General features: G+C 41.8%; 1 protein-coding gene across 3 annotated transcripts in view; it reads left to right on the forward strand.

Moving 5' to 3' along the window:
- lama2 (laminin, alpha 2) overlaps window positions 1–18,991 on the forward strand; it is a 372,371-nt gene that overhangs the window by 195,523 nt on the left and 157,857 nt on the right. For all 3 annotated transcript variants that reach the window (XM_059645398.1, XM_059645399.1, XM_059645400.1), the window contains exons 17-19: window positions 663–790; window positions 3,254–3,340; window positions 15,521–15,732. In XM_059645398.1, coding sequence (XP_059501381.1) covers window positions 663–790; window positions 3,254–3,340; window positions 15,521–15,732 — 427 coding nt within the window. The remainder of the gene's footprint in view (window positions 1–662; window positions 791–3,253; window positions 3,341–15,520; window positions 15,733–18,991) is intronic.

The following is an 18,991-nucleotide window of genomic DNA, read 5'->3' on the forward strand; positions in this document are numbered from 1 at the left end:
CAGCTTTGTTGCAATTTTAGTGGAGGCCTGAATGCCTTTCCAGAAGCAACGTGGAAATGTCTCACATACTTCCTTGTAGCTGCCTCTGAGTGAAATTGTGTAGATTCAGAAAGGGGTATTGATTGCCCACCAACAGGAGGAAACTAGCGAGGTAAAGAACCAGACCACTATCTCAAAACAGTATTTTGCAATCTGCTGATTATTTATATCAGGTAGCTGTTATAACTTCCTAAGAATCAGGGAATGCTCATATTGCATTCGTTCTTTGCTTTCTTGCCAGAGGCATTAATGTGATTATTTTAAATTGATTGATATTTCATTTAAAATACCATACAGAGAAATAGATGCAGCTGTGTTAAACATTTGTACAGTAACATTGTTCACTGCAATCTCCAAGCTCCAGGTTAAATTGTAACAAATTGCTTGAGATCTTTAGAGAAGAATATTGAAGTTCCATATAAAACTAAGGTATCAGAATTTATTCATTATTCATTGAAAAAATATGTAATTTCAGTAAATGATGTTGTGGATGACAGTTTGTTCCGTTGGCAACTCTCCCATATATTTAGAAAAGTGAAATCTTTTTAAAAAAATAATTTTAAAAACATAAATAATTTGTCTTTCATTGATAATGTTCTTGAAAGAAATATTTTTTATTCCAGAATTGTCAACATGATACCACTGGCAGGTTTTGTGATAAATGTCAGCCTGGCTTTTATGGAGATCCAACTCAAGGAACACCCAATGATTGTCACCCTTGCAGTTGCCCATTTCTAATTTCTACAAATAAGTAAGTAAGATATGAATTCATCCATTTCTGTAATATTGCATAATGATATACAAGAGATGGAATCTTGTGGAGGTGATGGTGGTTTTGACCAGTAGCTGGAAAGCTGATGAATACTCATGTTGGCATTTCATGGGAAGGGCCACCTCACCCTCCTTCATTCAGACACCTGACCTGCTGGTTGTTCTTTGGAGCCAGAAATCCCATATGCTGAGAGCTGGTGGTCAGAGAAAGTCTGACAGATCTACTGAATGGAAAGATGATGACTGCTACCAGTTCACTCATCTGAGGCATAAAATTGTTGCTGCATCCCAGTCCGGATAGAAATGATTATTGGAAGTGGGGACCCCATATTGTCATGGGAGGAGGAGACATTGGCTGGGGTCTTTGGGTCAGGTGTCCACCTCCTTTTCTGACTAGGCTCCCTTGCACCACTAAACTGCTATGGGATAGGCACAAGATCCTATAGCTCTGGTTCTGTCTGGCGACATACATATTAGAAATCACATCATTGCCAGTATCTGAGTTGTGAAATGAGTGAGCTATTGGTAAACAAACTAAATTCACTTTCTTTCCAAAAACAAAATACAGTGGATACTGAAAATCTGTATTGAAAACAAGAAATGCTAGAAACAATTAATCATACTTGTAGCATTTGTGCAGGCAAAAACAGAAGTTAATGTTTCAGGTACTGTTTTTATTGGAGCCAATTTGACTGGAAGTGTGATGTCTCACTTCCACAGATGCTGTCTGACCTGTTGAGCTTTCAGCATTTCCAATTTTCAATTCAATTTTCCAGTAATGGTGTATCTTACTTTGTATTAGAGTTTCAGTCATAATCCGTTTTATTCAAGAGCTTCCCACTTTGAAGCCCTGCTCTTATCTATGATGGGATTTCCATTTATCTTTTCTGCATAGTTTGTCATCATTGTTTTTAAGTCCCCTTCTTTCTCCTACCACATTTGATATAGAAGTTTCATATTGAGAAGCAGCTCTGCTTCTGTCATAGTTCCCTAGCTGAACATTATAGCTCAACAGGTTAATACAATGAATTTTTTTCATACAAACACTCCAGTGGTAATAACTTAACAAAAAAAAATTAAACTTTGTCCATCGAGATAATCTGCTAAAGTAGCACCCAATCTGATCGCGTTGAAAGTAGAGAAGGGACAAAATTGGGAGAACTATATAACCTAGGTTTTACGTTGCTCCCTACTGTGTAAATATGGTAACTACATTTTATGGAGATTTTAAAAATTACTTCTCCATGTTGATTAGAATTCCCCAAGGATGGTTGAATGTTTACTTTGCTGCAGCCTAATTTTATTATCTCCTACCCTCAACATTCTGCCATTCATACTCTCAATCTGACTGCCGCAACAGTAATGAACTATTTATGTGTTAAGAGAGTAAGGCACACTGAATTTTAAAAAAATCAAAGTCCAAAAATGTGATGACTCGTGGTTTTACTTTCAACATCTCCTTATTTTTCACCTGAAAATGTACAACAGTGAACTCTATTCAATAACAACTTCAAAGGAACCTTTTAAAGGATACTCATCCAGATTACTGACAAATGAACATTGGAATTTGGAGATATTAGGCCACTCGGCCAAACAAATTGGATTCTCAATGCACCAGTAACATTTTTGAACTGTGATTGAATAAAGTTAGAAATAAAGAGTAAACCGCTGCCTTTTATTATTAAACAATATATGGTATAAACACCTCTACTGCTTAAAAGAAACTGGCAAAAACTTTTAGTCTGTGTGAATGGAATCAATGAAACTGAAAATTTGATAGATTTGTTACAGGAAATCGGGATCCTGCAGGTTTCATTTATACCAAGGTAACAAGATAATAAATTCAATTTAGTATATAGTCTAACTCACTGTGAATCTTGACTTCCCTACAGACCTTTTGGAATGCACAGAAGATGATCTGTCTTCTGTGAACTGCTACAAGAGAGTAGAGGCAAATGGCTTTATAATTAAAGAACAGCACACAGAAATTATCACTCTCCTACAATTTCAGTTGCACAGGACATTTCTCATAAGTTTTTAACAGGCCTGATCAATACTTTTTTGGCAAATAAATAACCCTATCAGTTGATTGTGCTACAACTTTGTGATTACAGTTGGATTCAGTATTTTTCCAAGACTCTGGAGATGCACACAAGCAGCTGGACATTCCATCTTTTTATACACTACAGAAACTTTCAGGCTGAAATGCCATTGAGATGCTGCCATCCTTTTTCTATACTCAGTGTCAGCCGGAATATCCAATAGTCATTCTAGAAACTGTTAGCTGTTATGAGATCCCAGTTCTATCTTTGGTGCCAGAAGGAGAAAGTAGCCCAAGTCTATTACACAGGGATGATTTCAGGAAAGTTGAGCTGTTGGTTATGCAGCTAATACATTTTTTTATTTTTTACCTTTTTGTGGCTGCCGAACATGAACAACATAGTTTTAGTCCGACTTGTCGCCTGGATTCTAGGGGAGAGATAATATGTGACCAGTGTGCTCCTGGATATGCAGGATCTCGATGTGACAGGTAAGAAATTGTTGATCTTTTGATTTTTATCCCACAAGTACTGGGAACCTTTAACAGATTAACTGATGAAATCCTTACTTGTTTCTTAACTCTCTTCATGAGGTCAGAAGCAATCTTCCATATGGTTCACAAATAATAAATATATCATCATTTCTTGAAAGGTCTGTTTAAATAGGCAGTAGTCCAAATTCTGTACTTTGTTTTGACCATGGTTTGTAACAGTAGTTATGAGTTTGATGTTGACAGCAATTCATTTCCTAATAGTTTGATACATAATGGCAGTTATATTACTTTCATGAAAATCTAAAAAATGTCCTTGAAGTATTGAAGCATTTCTCTTGGCATCTAGTACATAAATATGCATTTTATTTGAAAGTAATCAAAGTGTAAGTTTATCTTATTCAGGGTTGATTCAGGGTGATTAGATAGTTGTTGTGAGATCATTGTATTTGTATTCTCATGTAAGGATTATATTAGATGCAATTAATTTTTACAATTCTTCAGTCTGACATGTTAAAAAGATTAACTTCTGATGCCTTTAGATCTCTCTAAAAGTAGGCTTATTCTTTTCAATACAAATGTGTTGATGCGGTGATGTGCATCAAGGAAGCAGTTCATGGTTTTCTGCTCCTGTTGAAAACTAATAATTTGAAATGTCAGTGCTTTCAGTTCATTTGCTTTTGATCTTAATAGAAATAAACTGGTGAATCAAGATAGTATACAGCAGTTTATTGAAATTCTGGTATTTCTGCACATATGAATATTATTTCTTAGAAATACAAATGCAGAACCTAAGTGATTACAAATTGGAAAGTTCACACCGTATTAGGAGATGATTCATTCAAAGGGTGTGCTTTGATACATTGATGGTCATGTAAAGGAAAACATGTTATATTGGGAGTGTCTGCAAGCTTTATAGTTAAAAAAGGCACCTGTCATTAAGTGTCACTGGAGCGGAGGGCTATTTCTGTCAGACTGCTCACATCACTCTGTGGGGAGCTACAGTAAGTGACATCTGCTGCAATATAATTTTAGAAGCAAAGGAGCAATCTTGTTACAGAGGAGAGCATTGTGTCAAGGCAATAATAAAAACAAAAGGCACAGATATGAAATAATCTTAAAAGGAATTGAGTTTTCCATGGTTATTAAAAGTAGGTTATATGAGGAGTGACAAAGTGATTGAAACATGCCAGAAACTATTCATAGCTGAAGCACACTTTGGTCAGCCATTTGATGGTTATAGATAACCTCAGTTGAAGATCAGTGGCCATTCTCATTTTGTTCTAAAATAACAAAATAGATTGTTCTTTTCAAAATGCAGACGGATTCTGATTTCCTTAATTGTTTTTAGAAATGAAAGACTTTTTATAAATGTTGTTGTTCTCAGGATATGCACACGTATAAATGTAAATATGCGTTAGGAGCAAGAGTAGGCTGTTCGATCCGTCAAGTCTGATGGTATTTAAAAAGATCATGACTGATCTGATTGTAACCTCAACTTTCCACTTAGCCCCAACAACCTGCTTTTCCTTGTTTATCAAGAATTTATTCACACTGTTGATTTAAGGGGGTCCTTGATCACTGTCACCTAATATAGGCAGTTGATGATTTATAGCAATTTTCTGAGAAGCAGCAGTTTAAATATGGTACATCAGTTGTTTAAATCAAGAAAGGCAGCAGAACCACTGGAAAGAGATGAGAAAACTTTACTGATCCCAGAGCTGTTCTCTAGAATGGAGAAGCAGAGGCAGCACACTCCCACATTCCAATGATCCTACATCTTTTTGTGGTGGCTGCTGGTAGTCTTTGGTATCTTGCTATCAGCAGTCTTTGGCCATCCTGCAGGCAGATATTGGGGGTGGGGGAGGCGGTGGTTCTGGGGGCCTTCTGGTCTTCACTCAAGGAGATGGTGTAGCTGATCTTCCTGGATCTTCTTGCACGTTCCTGCCCTCCTGTCCCTGCTTATTTTGGAGGCTGGTCATCCAGCCAGTGCTAATCACCTGCCTAACCTCTCTTGATCAATGGCCATGGGACAGCTACTCATCATATCAGATGACTGTGATTCTGATGCCTACTTCCATTCGAAGGTTAATTTTCATTCGTTCAAAGATCAGAACCTTCTTAGTTTTGATACATTGAATTGGTAACAGAGTAGTGTAACACTTGATAAATCTTTGGCACGAGTCAAGACCACAATGGTTCTTGTGACCTTTCCTCTGTTTTCATATAGGGATTTTGTTCCATTAAGAAGGCAAGATACAAATGTGACACAGTTGGATGAGGTCTGATGCTACGCAGGAGTTAATCAAACACAGAACACTAAGTTAACTCAGATTTAAGGTTGCCTCCAATTCTCACCAATGTCTGGCTTTAAAATGTTCAAAGATCCTGCTTCGACTCCTTGTGAGGAAGAGAGCTTCAAAGACATATGATCCTCTGAGAGAGAAAAGAACTCCTCATCTGTGTTGAAAGTGCATGACCCCTTTTATTTAAACAAAGACCGCAAGTTCAGGGCCCTCTCCCAAGAATTAATATCCTTTCTACATCCACCCTTCAGGTTTTACATATATCCATCAGGCTATCTCTTACTCATTTAGAGCCCACTGGATACATGCCCAGCTTGTCCAACATGTCACTGGCGAGACAAATATTTATTATCCATCCCTAATTACCTTGGAGAACATGTGATAAGCTGTCTTCTTGAATTATTGTAGTCCATGTGATGCAAATACACCCCTAGTGCTTTAGAAAGTGAGTTCCAAGGTTTTGAGTTATCAGTGGTATAGGCATGACAATATATTTCCAGTCCAGGATGATGTATGACTTGGAGGGTATCTTGCAGATGAAGGTGTCCCCATGCCCTTTTCGTTCAAGGTGCTGGAGGCTACAAAATTGGATGTTGCGCCAATGTGAATTACTGCAGTGCACCTTGGTGGTACACCCTGCGTCAGTGGTGGTGGGAGTCACTATTTATAGTGGTAGGTGTGCTGCTAAGCAAGCAGCATTTTTGTCCTGGAAGATGTTGATTTTTTTCGAGTATTGTCATTTAAGCCAAAGTGGTGAGCATCCCAGCACACTCCTGCGGTTGCCAGGCTTTGGCATGTCAGGAGGGAGTTACTTGCTGCTAAAGCCCCAGCCTCTGAGCTGTTCTTGTAGCCATTAGATTTAAATGGTTCCTCCTGTTCCTCGTCATTGATAATCCATCGTATGTTGATAATGGGCAATTTACTGATGGTAATTCCATTGAAGGTAATGCTTATATTTTCCGAAACAAAAACAGAAATTGCTGGAGCGTTTCAGCAGCTTTGGCAGCATCTTTGGAGAGAAATCTGAGTTAACGTTTTGGGTCCATTCTGAAGAAGGGTCACTGGATCGGAAAAGTTAACTCTGAATGCTGTCCACAACAGTACTGCTGAGATGTTCCAGCAACTTCTGTTTTTGTTTCAGATTTCCAGCATACACAGTTCTTACAATTTTTTGGTTAGATTTTCTCTTTATCATGCTGCAATTGCCTAACTCATGGTTTGCGTGTAACTTGATGACATGAGGATTATGATTCCAAGCTCTCCATTTGCCTAAATGAGTGCAGCTCCAACAACACCACCATTCAGAAGCTTAACACCATTGTGGATTGCTCCATCCAGTTGACTAGCACCCAGTTTCAAAGTTGCTCAGATCTTGTTGCATCTGCACATGAACTGTTTTATTATTTCAGTGACTGTGAATGCTGCAGAACATTGTGTAATCATCACTATTCAACATTCCTACTCCTGACCTTATGATGGAGGTAAGGTTATTGATGAAGCACCTGGAGATCGATGTATCTAAGGCGTGACCTTGAGATGTTCCTGCAGAGATGACCAACTTCCTACAACCGCAACTATCTTTCTCCATGTCAGGCATGACTCTAACTAATGGAAACTTTCCCCTGATTCCCATTGACTCTAGTTTTGCAAGGCTTCCTTCCAGTAGCACTGAATCAAATGTGGCCTTTGTATCAAAGGGCAATCAATTTCACCTCATCCCTGGACTTCAGCTCTTGCAATTAAAAAAAAACTTGCAGGTATGACATGACAATTAGTGATGTTTTGCCTTTGTTCATTTAGGTGGGAGAGATAACAAGTTTGGAACATGCTATCAAAGGAAGCTCAGTGAGTTGCTACAGTGCATCTTGTAGATGGTATGCACTGCAGCCACAATATGCTAGTGGTGAAGGAAATGAATGTTTAAGCTGGTTGCTGGGATGTCAATCAACAGGACTGCTCTTTTCTCAATGGCGTTGAGCCTCTTCATGTTGGTATTGTCAGAGCTGCACTCATCCAAGCAAATGCAGAGATTGCAATCACATTCTCCATTTCATAAGATCATCAGAAAAAGGAGTGAGAGTAGGCCCTTAGCCCATCAGAATATCTGTGTGATTCAATAGATTCATGGCTGATTTAATGGTGGTGTTAACTCCATTATCCTGCCTGTCTACCATAACCCCTTGACTCATTTGCTGAACAAAACTCTTATCTAACTCAGCTTGAAACATGTTCAGTTCCCAGCTGTCATTGGCCTCTGAGGAAGCCAAGAAGTTGTAATTAAGAGAACACACTTAAAATTAGATAAATCACCTTCCCTCTGAATCGGATGAGTGCAGTGTGTTACAGGTCCACAGTAACCTTTACATAAGGCCTGGAGTTTATTAAATGGTCAAGGATTTCATCATAAATTTAAGCTGTAAAATATTCACACTGTATTTTTCCTTTTGTCATGGAGCCATAATGGAAGGAAGCCAATCAGATTATTGTGCCATTCAACCCCAGTTCTCTGGTCTTTTCTTGTGGCCTTGCTTACTTTTTAAGTGGATATCCACTTCACTGTTATGTTTTACTATTAAATCTGTTTTCCATGTGCAGTGCTTTCCACTGCATCATAATTCACAGTGTAAAACAAAAGTCATCTCATCTGCCTTATGGCATTTTTGGAAGTTATCTTAAAACTCTCTTCTTTGTTTACTCCTGGCAGTAGGAACTAAGTACTCTAAATACTAAAAGCCCTCATAATTTTGAACATCTGTTAATTCTCATCATGCCTTTCTGTGCTATAAAAATGACCAGCATCATTTTCTCAGTGCATACATATGAGGTCAATCCTCACTGATTAAATTGTGGTTCATCTCCTCTCCATTCTCTCCAAGACCTTGATGTCCTTCCCAAAGAATGCTGGTCTGAATTGAACTCAAAACTCAACGAAAAGCTAATTCAGTTATGTGTTCTTGTGTTCCTTTATCTTGTTTCTTTACATGTATCTGAAAAGTTTCTTTGTCAGACAGCTGTCTTGTCTTGCAAGTTTTGTATATGTAAACCTCTAGTCCTGTCTCTTGCTGTATCTTTTATTAAACTTGCTCTTTCTATGATGTCTCATTCAGAAATAGTTTCTTTTCCTCTGCTGTGGAAAATGGGGAAATGTTGGAAGTATGAATATGTGGATCATCTGCCTGTCTGAACTACGACATGAATGCCCTGTCTGAGATGAATAGTTCTTGGTGTGGAACTTGAACCTGGATCTTCTTGCTCAGAGGCAGGGCTGCTACACACTTTGCCCCAAGGCCCTCTCAATGTGCAATTGAATCACAAGACAGAATTGTGTTAGAATATATACTGTTAATTTGCAAATGGTTACTCACAAAGTAGAACAGAAAACAATGCAAAATAACTTAAGGAAAGATATTCTGATGCAGAGATGCTGCTTGGTGTCCTTGTTTGCTTGTTAACATCTGATTAAACATGAATTCATTATTATCTTTGCAGCTACTAATGTTTGGGAAAGAACTAGGACATGTGATAGCTGGCAAAATCTGAGGAGATGACCCTTTTCTGTTTTGGTTGAGAATTTCTCAAGAGTTGGTTCTGTCAGGCGCTTAGCTCAAAACACTTGCATCTCACTCAGATATCTGCAAAATGTAGTCATTGGTTTTTGGACCCGATTCCATCAGGAAAATGCAGGAAATCCGGTGGTGGCTTATCTCTTGAGCTGTTGTCATGTCACAGTGTGGTCCTGTTCTATTACATTTGCCTGTAAGGATATAGCATCTTCCTAACTTTGTGTTATGTGGCAGTACAACTGTGCTGAATTAGATAGGCTTTGAACACACTGGGCAACTCGACACAGGGTATTATGGGGTGCTGTCTGCCAGCAGGGTTGTAAGCCAGAGGATCATCCATGAAGGAAGGCAGACCAAAAAATGAGTTTTCAACCAACTGAAGCTGCAATAGAGGCATATTTGCATGGCAAGCAGCAAAGGAAGCACGTGATAGACAGTGCTAAGCAATTCTGAAATCAGTTGATCAAATCTAAGGGTCAGTAGTCATGCTATAAATAGTTATGAATGGTGGTGTACAGTGACAATAACAGAAGGGGAAGGCTCCATAAATATCCCAAATCTCAATGGTGGGGGAGCCCAGCACATCAGTACAAAAAGCATGAGTCGATAATCCATCTCTGCTTCCTATGGAGGTCCTCAACATTACACGTCAGCTTTTAGCCAATTCGATTCTCTCCATGTGATATCAAGAAACAGCTGAAGGCACTGGCTACTTGGAAGGTGAAGTTATCTGACAATATTCTGGCAATAGTACTGAAAATTGTACTGCAGAACTAACTGCGCCTCCAGCCAAGCAATTCCAGTGAAGTTACAACGCTGGCATTTATTCAGCAATGTAGAATATTGTCCAGGCACTTCCTATGCACAAAAAAAAAGCAGGACAACTCCAACCCAACCAATTAACACCCAACCTGTTAACTTTAAATCAACAGCAAAAGAAAGGGCTTGTGTACAGTATCATCAAGTGATACTTATTCAACAATAACCTGCTCACTGAGTTCAGTTTATCTTCTGCGAGGCCCACATAGCTCCTTACCATTTTAAAGACTTGCTTCAGACATGGGAAGTAAAGGTGACTGCCCTTAAAATCAGAGCCGTATTTGAGTGAGTGTAGCATCAAGAAGCACCAACAGTACTAGTACCAATGGGAATTATGGAAAAAAATCACTGGTGGTTGGAGTCATACCTGGCACAAAGTAAGATTGTTATAGTTGGTGGAAGTCAACCTTCTCAGTTCCAGGACATTACTGCATGAGTAAAGTAGGGGGATAGTGTCCTAGGCCGAGCCATCTTCAGATGCTTCATCAATCACCTTCCCTCCATTATAAAGTCGGAAATGAGAATGTGCAATCATTGACGAGCAGTATTCAGCAATATTCCTGAGGACTGCTCGTGTACTGAAGCTGTCCACGTCCAAGTGCAGCAAAACCTGGACAGTATTCAGGCTGGGGTCAATAAGTAACATTTACTTGACACAAATGCCAGGCAAAGACCACCTTGAACAAGTCAGAATCCAACTATCTCACTACTGACATTCAATGGCATTGCTATCACTGAAATCCCCCTTCATATCAACAAATTTACTGTTAAATTGGCCAGAACCTGAACAAGATCAGCATTTTAGTGGCATGAACTTAGAAGATCAAAGATAGCACATCTACCTCCTGAACATTTCCTTCTAAACCACACACCATCCTAACTTGGAACCGTGTTACCATCCTTTCATTGTCACTGACTCACAATCCTGGAACTCCCTCCATAGGAGCAGTGGGCCGTAATCGTTCAATTGGGCAGATCATTGACACGTTCTACAGGTCAGTTTGGGCTGGGCAGAAATGCTGGCTAGGCCAACTTGCATTTTTTTAAGCAACACTTCTAAATAATTAATAAGGATTTTGACAAGTAAACAAAATCTTTAATTCTGTAAATAAAGAGGTAAATTAAAGCATGCAAGATGTCTAATTCATAAAAGTAATGCTCACAGTAAAAAGGCAGAATTTTTTAATGACTCCAACAATGTCCCTCTGCCATATTTATTACCATTTATTAAGGTATGGAGCTCAGTGGGCCTAGCCTCACCCAAACATTTAAAGCATTCATGAGCTGCATTCATGCCTGTAGCCAGACTGATCAGCATAAAAAATTGCACATCATAAAAAGTGTTATCCAACTACTTAGATGAGAGACATTGGGCGCAGATATTTTGATTCACTCCCACCTGTATGGAACCTTGTATGAAATTTAGGGCAAAATGACCTTTATCTTGCTTGAACAATGCATTTTAACGTCACCCACTGTGAGCAGCATTTACTTACAATGCCTAATGCAGAGGCTATTTGCAGTAATGGCTTTGTAATATGAAGCCTATGACAAGAATAAACATTTTTGCCTCAAGCTTTTTTGCCTCAGTTCCAATGGCCAGACTATTACAGATATATACAGATGATTAAATGGGTTTGGCATAACCTCAGAGCACCATCACATAGTCACACCATATTCTGCATTTAAACATTCATTTGTGCAGTGTTGAAGAAAGATGGAAGATGAAGCATGCAAAGTCCTGCTCATATTAGACTTAATTTATCAATGCATTATCTAAGACATGGAGTCAGATTCATTGCTGGCTAAATGTAAAGAGTTGTTGCAGTGTCATGATGGATATACGGTGCCATGTGTAAGTAATTACTGTAATTGGAAGAAAGAGAATTTTCTTTCATATCTAAATCGTAACAATTTTCTTGTAACTACATCTCACACCATTAGAATAGCCCTTGAACCAAATTTCCTGAGTGAGTTTGTCAAACGATTACCTAATGTCTTAGACACCATCCTGTGGCTGTTTTCTTTTGCAAGTATACAGAATGCATTCAGTATTTCAGTATTTAGAGCAAACTAGTTTGAGCTTGAGAAGGTCACAAAGTGTTACTTTAATTCAGAAGTAAAAAGGGAAAACCCAGCAAACACTTGCAGATCAGGCAGCAGCTGTGCAGAAAAACAAATGCCTGACTTCCTCAGTGTTTCCAGCATCTTCTGTTTTTACTTCCACTTTCTGGCACCCTACTGTTACAGAGTTTTGATTTTGATTTTATGCCAGAGCTGTCTTGGATTGAATTATTCCATCATTTCACTGTGCATTATGATACAACAGGATGCTACAAAAACTCAGGGAGGAATTCACGTACTTGCTTAATTAGTACAAACTAATTCTGTACACTTTACGATATCTGGTTGGCTGGACGATTTGGACCAAAGGGCCTGTTTCCCAGTGACTGATTCTGTCGGAATGTGGCTTGAGACATTCTACTCTTGGTTGACTTAATTGAACAGAATACTCACATCTCAATGAGAAAATTATTTTGGCCCTTAATTGCTCCACCCAAGTTCATTGCAGGTGATATTTGTTCTACTATTCACACTTAAGTCTCCAGTCATTCTGGTTGTTGATGAGATGTGGAAATTTGTGTGGTATTTGGAACAAGAATGTAATAAAGTGTGAAATGAGAAAAAAAAGTTACACCATTGACTGAGTTACCTTTAAGCATTTCATGCACTACCAAGTAAGCTAGATTTTGGATCTTACTCTTGTTAACTTTACAAAACTTTACAAGCTGTTAGCAACTAACAGTAGACAAATGGCCATAGTTATATCTTAAATAATCATTGTTTCACAACTCACAAGTAGTGCATCAAGTATTACAAAGGAAAAAAAAATTCACTTGTGCAGATTAAAAAAATCACAGGCTGAAATCTGTGAAACATAGGTTAATGGAATAGAGTTTGAATGTCATGCTGGATTTCATGTTTACGATTAAGATAGCACAAATTGAAGTTACGTTGTGATGTGTTTTTAATGATATGGGTGCTGTTTACAGTTTTAGAACTTAGTTTAGTAATGAGTAAAGAGAATGTGGTTTAGAAGTAAACGCTGTTGTCAGAACGTAATGGTGATTCGATGCTAGTGGTGTTTTTGTTGACCTTAATGCTCCAACTAGCACCTACCAAGCTGAACCTCTGTTCAGCAGCGGGAAGGACCGAGTGCTCTATTTAAATACCTTCAATGACTCCCAGTTAGTTGTTGATTGATTTTTATTGACACGTCAGTAGAAGTGTTTAAGGTTTGTACTGCTTTTAAAGTTGTCTACATCCACAAGTAGAAGTATGGCACAGGTCTTGGTTCTAACTTCAAGTGTTTGTGCAGAAGGAATGTGTGGATTAGTTTCTGACTCCTTTGGCCTGCAATATGATAGGCATGGTTGGTGGACAAGACTGTGAGGGATGAATGGCGAGAGTGCTTTCTGCAGGAGGTCATATCATCCCAGAGACAACAGGGTAATGAAATGTGAGGCTGGATGAACACAGCAGGCCCAGCAGCATCTCAGAAGCACAAAAGCTGACATTTCGGGCCTAGACCCTTCATCAGAGAGGGGGATGGGGTGAGGGTTCTGGAATAAATAGGGAGAGAGGGGGAGGCGGACCGAAGATGGAGAGAAAAGAAGATAGTTGGAGAGGAAAGTATAGGTGGGGAGGTGGGGAGGGGATAGGTCAGTCCAGGGAAGACGGACGGGTCAAGGAGGTGGGATGAGGTTAGTAGGTAGGAGATGGAGGTGCGGCTTGGGATGGGAGGAAGGGATGGGTGAGAGGAAGAACAGGTTAGGGAGGCAGAGACAGGTTGGACTGGTTTTGGGATGCAGTGGGTGGAGGGGAAGAGCTGGGCTGGTTGTGTGGTGCAGTGGGGGGAGGGGGCGAACTGGGCTGGTTTTGGGATGCGGTGGGGGAAGGGGAGATTTGGAAGCTTGTAAAGTCCACATTGATACCATTGGGCTGCAGGGTTCCCAAGCGGAATATGAGTTGCTGTTCCTGCAACCTTCGGGTGGCATCATTGTGGTACTGCAGGAGGCCCATGATGGACATGTCATCTAAAGAATGGGAGGGGGAGTGGAAATGGTTTGTGACTGGGAGGTGCAGTTGTTTATTGCGAACCGAGTGGAGGTGTTCTGCAAAGCGGTCCCCAAGCCTCCGCTTGGTTTCCCCAATGTAGAGGAAGCCACACCATTTCCACTCCCCCTCCCATTCTTTAGATGACATGTCCATCATGGGCCTCCTGCAGTACCACAATGATGCCACCCGAAGGTTGCAGGAACAGCAACTCATATTCCGCTTGGGAACCCTGCAGCCCAATGCTATCAATGTAGACTTCACAAGCTTCAAAATCTCCCCTTCCCCCACCGCATCCCAAAACCAGCCCAGTTCGTCCCCTCCCCCCACTGCACCACACAACCAGCCCAGCCCTTCCCCTCCACCCACTGCATCCCAAAACCAGCCCAGCCTGTCTCTGCCTCCCTAACCTGTTCTTCCTCTCACCCATCCCTTCCTCCCCTGCCAAGCCGCACCCCCATCTACCTACTAACCTCATCCCACCTCCTTGACCTGTCCGTCTTCCCTGGACTGACCTATCCCCTCCCCACCTCCCCACCTATACTGTCCTCTCCACCTATCTTCTTTTCTCTCCATCTTCGGTCCGCCTCCCCCTCTCTCCCTATTTATTCCGGAACCCTCACCCCATCGCCCTCTCTGATGAAGGGTCTAGGCCCGAAACGTCAGCTTTTGTGCTCCTGAGATGCTGCTTGGCCTGCTGTGTTCATTCAGCCTCACATTTTATTATCTTGGATTCTCCAGCATCTGCAGTTCCCATTATCTCAGAGACAACGGGGAGTATTTTTCCAATCTCAACCTCAGCAATGACCAGTTTGTGCACAGTGCCTCTGTTTCACTCAGGAGGTGCTCGCTGCCACGATCCCCCTCGTCCAGTAAATTAACATTTGCCTTATCCTGTTCCCGCCTGTGGCTGTAGGCTATTCATGTCTAGTCTCTCACTACGTGCAAACCTGCTTCTGAGCTTGCCTCTAAAGTCAGTATCTGAGCTGATGCCTGTGAGTTTGATATTTCTTCATTGTCAGTCTCCAATTCCTTTCCCATTTCTTACTCCTGCGACATCAGTTGGCTAGATATGCTGACCAACCAGCATTACAGGAATAGGCATAGATTCATTTCACTTTGTCGACCATTGCCTGAGTCCGACGTCCCATTCCGAGGAAGGGTCACTGGACCCAAAACGTTAGCTGTGATTTTTCTTTACAGATGCTGCCAGACCTGCTAAACTTTGCGGTGATGTCTGTTTTTAAATTTGATATCTGCAACTTATACTGAGGAGACTATGAAACCATTTCAGTCCAATTTTCAGGAATGCATTACAGGGAAGGAATATGATTATATCCAGAAAATTAATTTTGAATTTTGCTTTTGTTAACCAGGTGTTCTGAAGGCTTTTTTGGACGGCCTAACAAAGTGGGTGGATTATGCCAGCCCTGCCAATGCAATGGTAACCTTGATCTGTCTGTGCCTGGCAGCTGCAATTCTTTGACAGGAGAATGTTTACATTGTATTGAGGGAATTTCTGGTCAGTTCTGTGATCAATGTGCTGACGGTTTCTTTGGAGATGCTGTTGTAGCCCGGATTTGCCGGCGTAAGTATGTTTCATCCTTGATTTGGTATTAGTTTCTTAAATATGACATGTTAAAATAACTGTTTCTTTGGACAGGTGGTAACTGGAAATAGTTTTGAATGTATAATTTTGAGCTTAAAACAAAATATGGCTGCATAAAGTTAGAAACAAGATCATCTCCACCTTCATGCTTTTACAGTGTTAAATCCTGCATGAACCAGGAGGGACACATGTGATGGATTTCTCATTTGTTAAACTGGAGGAGGCCCATTTATTCTCCATCATTTTATGGCTCGTAGTGTAAACGTGTGGCTAGTGAGGTGGAAGAAGTGAGAGTGGCAGTGCAATTTTAAGTTAGCGGTGGATGGCTTCTTGGTTGGTAAGGGAATCAAAGGTTATTGGGGTTTGTCAGGAATGTGGAATTTGAAACATGTTCAGATCAGCCAAGATTTTATTGAATGGCAGAGCAGGCTTGAAGGACCAAATGGTCTACTTCTGCTCCCAATTTCGATGAGTATAATAGTTCTAGCCGCCGTTTAAATTGGACTGGGTTTTTTAAAATTTTAATTGTTTCAGTCATAAGAACCAGTGGCAAAATAAAATCAGAGTGATGAGTATTGAAGCATCCAGAATTGGCCTTTAGTTGTCTATAATTTTACAATGTTTATGATTACAATTGGGAACATCAATTCAAAAAGAGCATATCAGAATTACTCAAAGTGCACTTGCAGCAGGAAAGGTTTTCAAACATGAGCAAAGATTTGTAAGTCAACCTTGTGGACTTTGACAACAATGAGAAAGAGCAAGAATTAGCCATTAAATGGTGACTTCTAACAGCATAAAGTGTCTCCATCCACAATGCAAATGACTTGTTAGCTCTGTTTTAAAAAGCGCAGCCATTACATGTTGAAATCCACAAACCTGCCTGCCCTGGTCGACCCATCGTCTCAGCCTGCTCCTGCCCCACCGAACTCATCTCCACCTATCTGGACTCCATTTTCTCCCCTTTGGTCCAGGAACTCCCTATCTACGTCCGTGACACCACCCACGCCCTCCACCTCCTCCAGGACTTCCAATTCCCTGGCCCCCAACACCTCATCTTCACCATGGACGTCCAGTCCCTATACACCTGCATTCCGCATGCAGATGGCCTCAAGGCCCTCCGCTTCTTCCTGTCCCGCAGGCCCGACCAGTCCCCCTCCACCGACACCCTCATCCACCTACCCGAACTCGTCCTCACCCTCAACAACTTCTCTTTTGACTCCTCCCACTTCCTACAGACTAAGAGGGTGGCCATGGGCACCCGCATGGGCCCCAGCTATGCCTGCCTCTTTGTAGGTTACGTGGAACAGTCCCTCTTCCGCACCTACAAAGGCCCCAAACCCCACCTCTTCCTCTGGTACATTGATGACTGTATCGGCGCCGCCTCTTGCTCCCCAGAGGAGTTTGAACAGTTCATCCACTTCACCAACACCTTCCACCCCAACCTTCAGTTCACCTGGGCCATCTCCAGCACATCCCTCACCTTCCTGGACCTCTCAGTCTCCATCTCAGGCAGCCAGCTTGTAACTGATGTCCATTTCAAGCCCACCGACTCCCACAGCTATCTAGAATACACCTCCTCCCACCCACCCTCCTGCAAAATTTCCATCCCCTATTCCCAATTCCTCCGCCTCCGCCGCATCTGCTCCCAGGATAAGACATTCCACTCCCGCACATCCCAGATGTCCAAGTTCTTCAAGGACCGCAACCTTCCCCCCACAGTGATCGAGAACGCTCTTGACCGCGTCTCCCGTATTTCCCGCAACACATCCCTCACACCCCGCCCCCGCCACAACCGCCCAGAGAGGATCCCCCTCGTTCTCACACACCACCCCACCAACCTCCGGATACAACACATCATCCTCCGACACTTCCGCCATCTACAATCCGACCCCACCACCCAAGACATTTTTCCATCCCCACCCCTGTCTGCTTTCCGGAGAGACCACTCTCTCCGTGACTCCCTTGTTCGCTCCACACTGCCCTTCAACCCCACCACACCCGGCACCTTCCCCTGCAACCGCAGGAAATGCTACACTTGCCCCCACACCTCCTCCCTCACCCCTATCCCAGGCCCCAAGATGACTTTCCACATTAAGCAGAGGTTCACCTGCACATCTGCCAATGTGGTATACTGCATCCACTGTACCCGGTGTGGCTCCCTCTACATTGGGGAAACCAAGCGGAGGCTTGGGGACCGCTTTGCAGAACACTTCCGCTCAGTTCGCAACAAACAACTGCACCTCCCAGTCGCAAACCATTTCCGCTCCCCCTCCCATTCTTTAGATGACATGTCCATCATGGGCCTCCTGCAGTGCCACAATGATGCCACCCGAAGGTTGCAGGAACAGCAACTCATATTCCACCTGGGAACCCTGCAGCCTAATGGTATCAATGTGGACTTCACCAGTTTCAAAATCTCCCCTTCCCCCACCGCACCCCTAAACCAGCCCAGTTCGACCCCTCCCCCCACTGCACCACACAACCAGCCCAGCTCTTCCCCTCCACTCACTGCATGCCAAAACCAGTCCAACCTGCCTCTGCCTCCCTAACCTGTTCTTCCTCTCACCCATCCCTTCCTCCCCCCCCCAAGCCGCACCCCCATCTACCTACTAACCTCATCCCACCTCCTTGACCTGTCCGTCTTCCCTGGACTGACCTATCCCTTCCCCACCTCCCCACCTATACTCTCCTCTCCACCTATCTTCTTTTCTCTCCATCTTCGGCCCACCTCCCCCTCTCTCCCTATTTATTCCAGAACCCTCACCCCATCGCCCTCTCTGATGAAGGGTCTAGGCCCGAAACGTCAGCTTTTGTGCTCCTGAGATGCTGCTTGGCCTGCTGTGTTCATCCAGCCTCACATTTTATTAACATGTTGAAACCACTTGCTTCTTTCAGTTCGCAAACCTCTTCTTCCAATGGAAAAAGATCTAGGTAGATGTATGGTAATTTTGATAAATACTTATCTATTTTAAAATGCTTCCCTGATCCAGTTGCCATTTTTAAAGTGCAAAAGTAATAGATCACAATTATGATGCACTCTCTCAGGGCTGCTAAACACTTCCTTATTTACCTTTGTCTATAATACATTGCTTTGAAGTCAAATCAGTGTTGTGTCAGAAACTGAAATTTAACTTATTAACTGGAACGGAATGCAAAGGAGCTTCAAAGATTAACTGACATGGTATTTTTGTTTAAATGTTTTATGAATTGACTAAACTTGAGCTCAGTACATGTC

Source organism: Stegostoma tigrinum, chromosome 4 (genome assembly GCF_030684315.1).
Source record: "Stegostoma tigrinum isolate sSteTig4 chromosome 4, sSteTig4.hap1, whole genome shotgun sequence".
In the NCBI taxonomy this organism is placed as follows: Eukaryota; Metazoa; Chordata; class Chondrichthyes; order Orectolobiformes; family Stegostomatidae; genus Stegostoma; species Stegostoma tigrinum.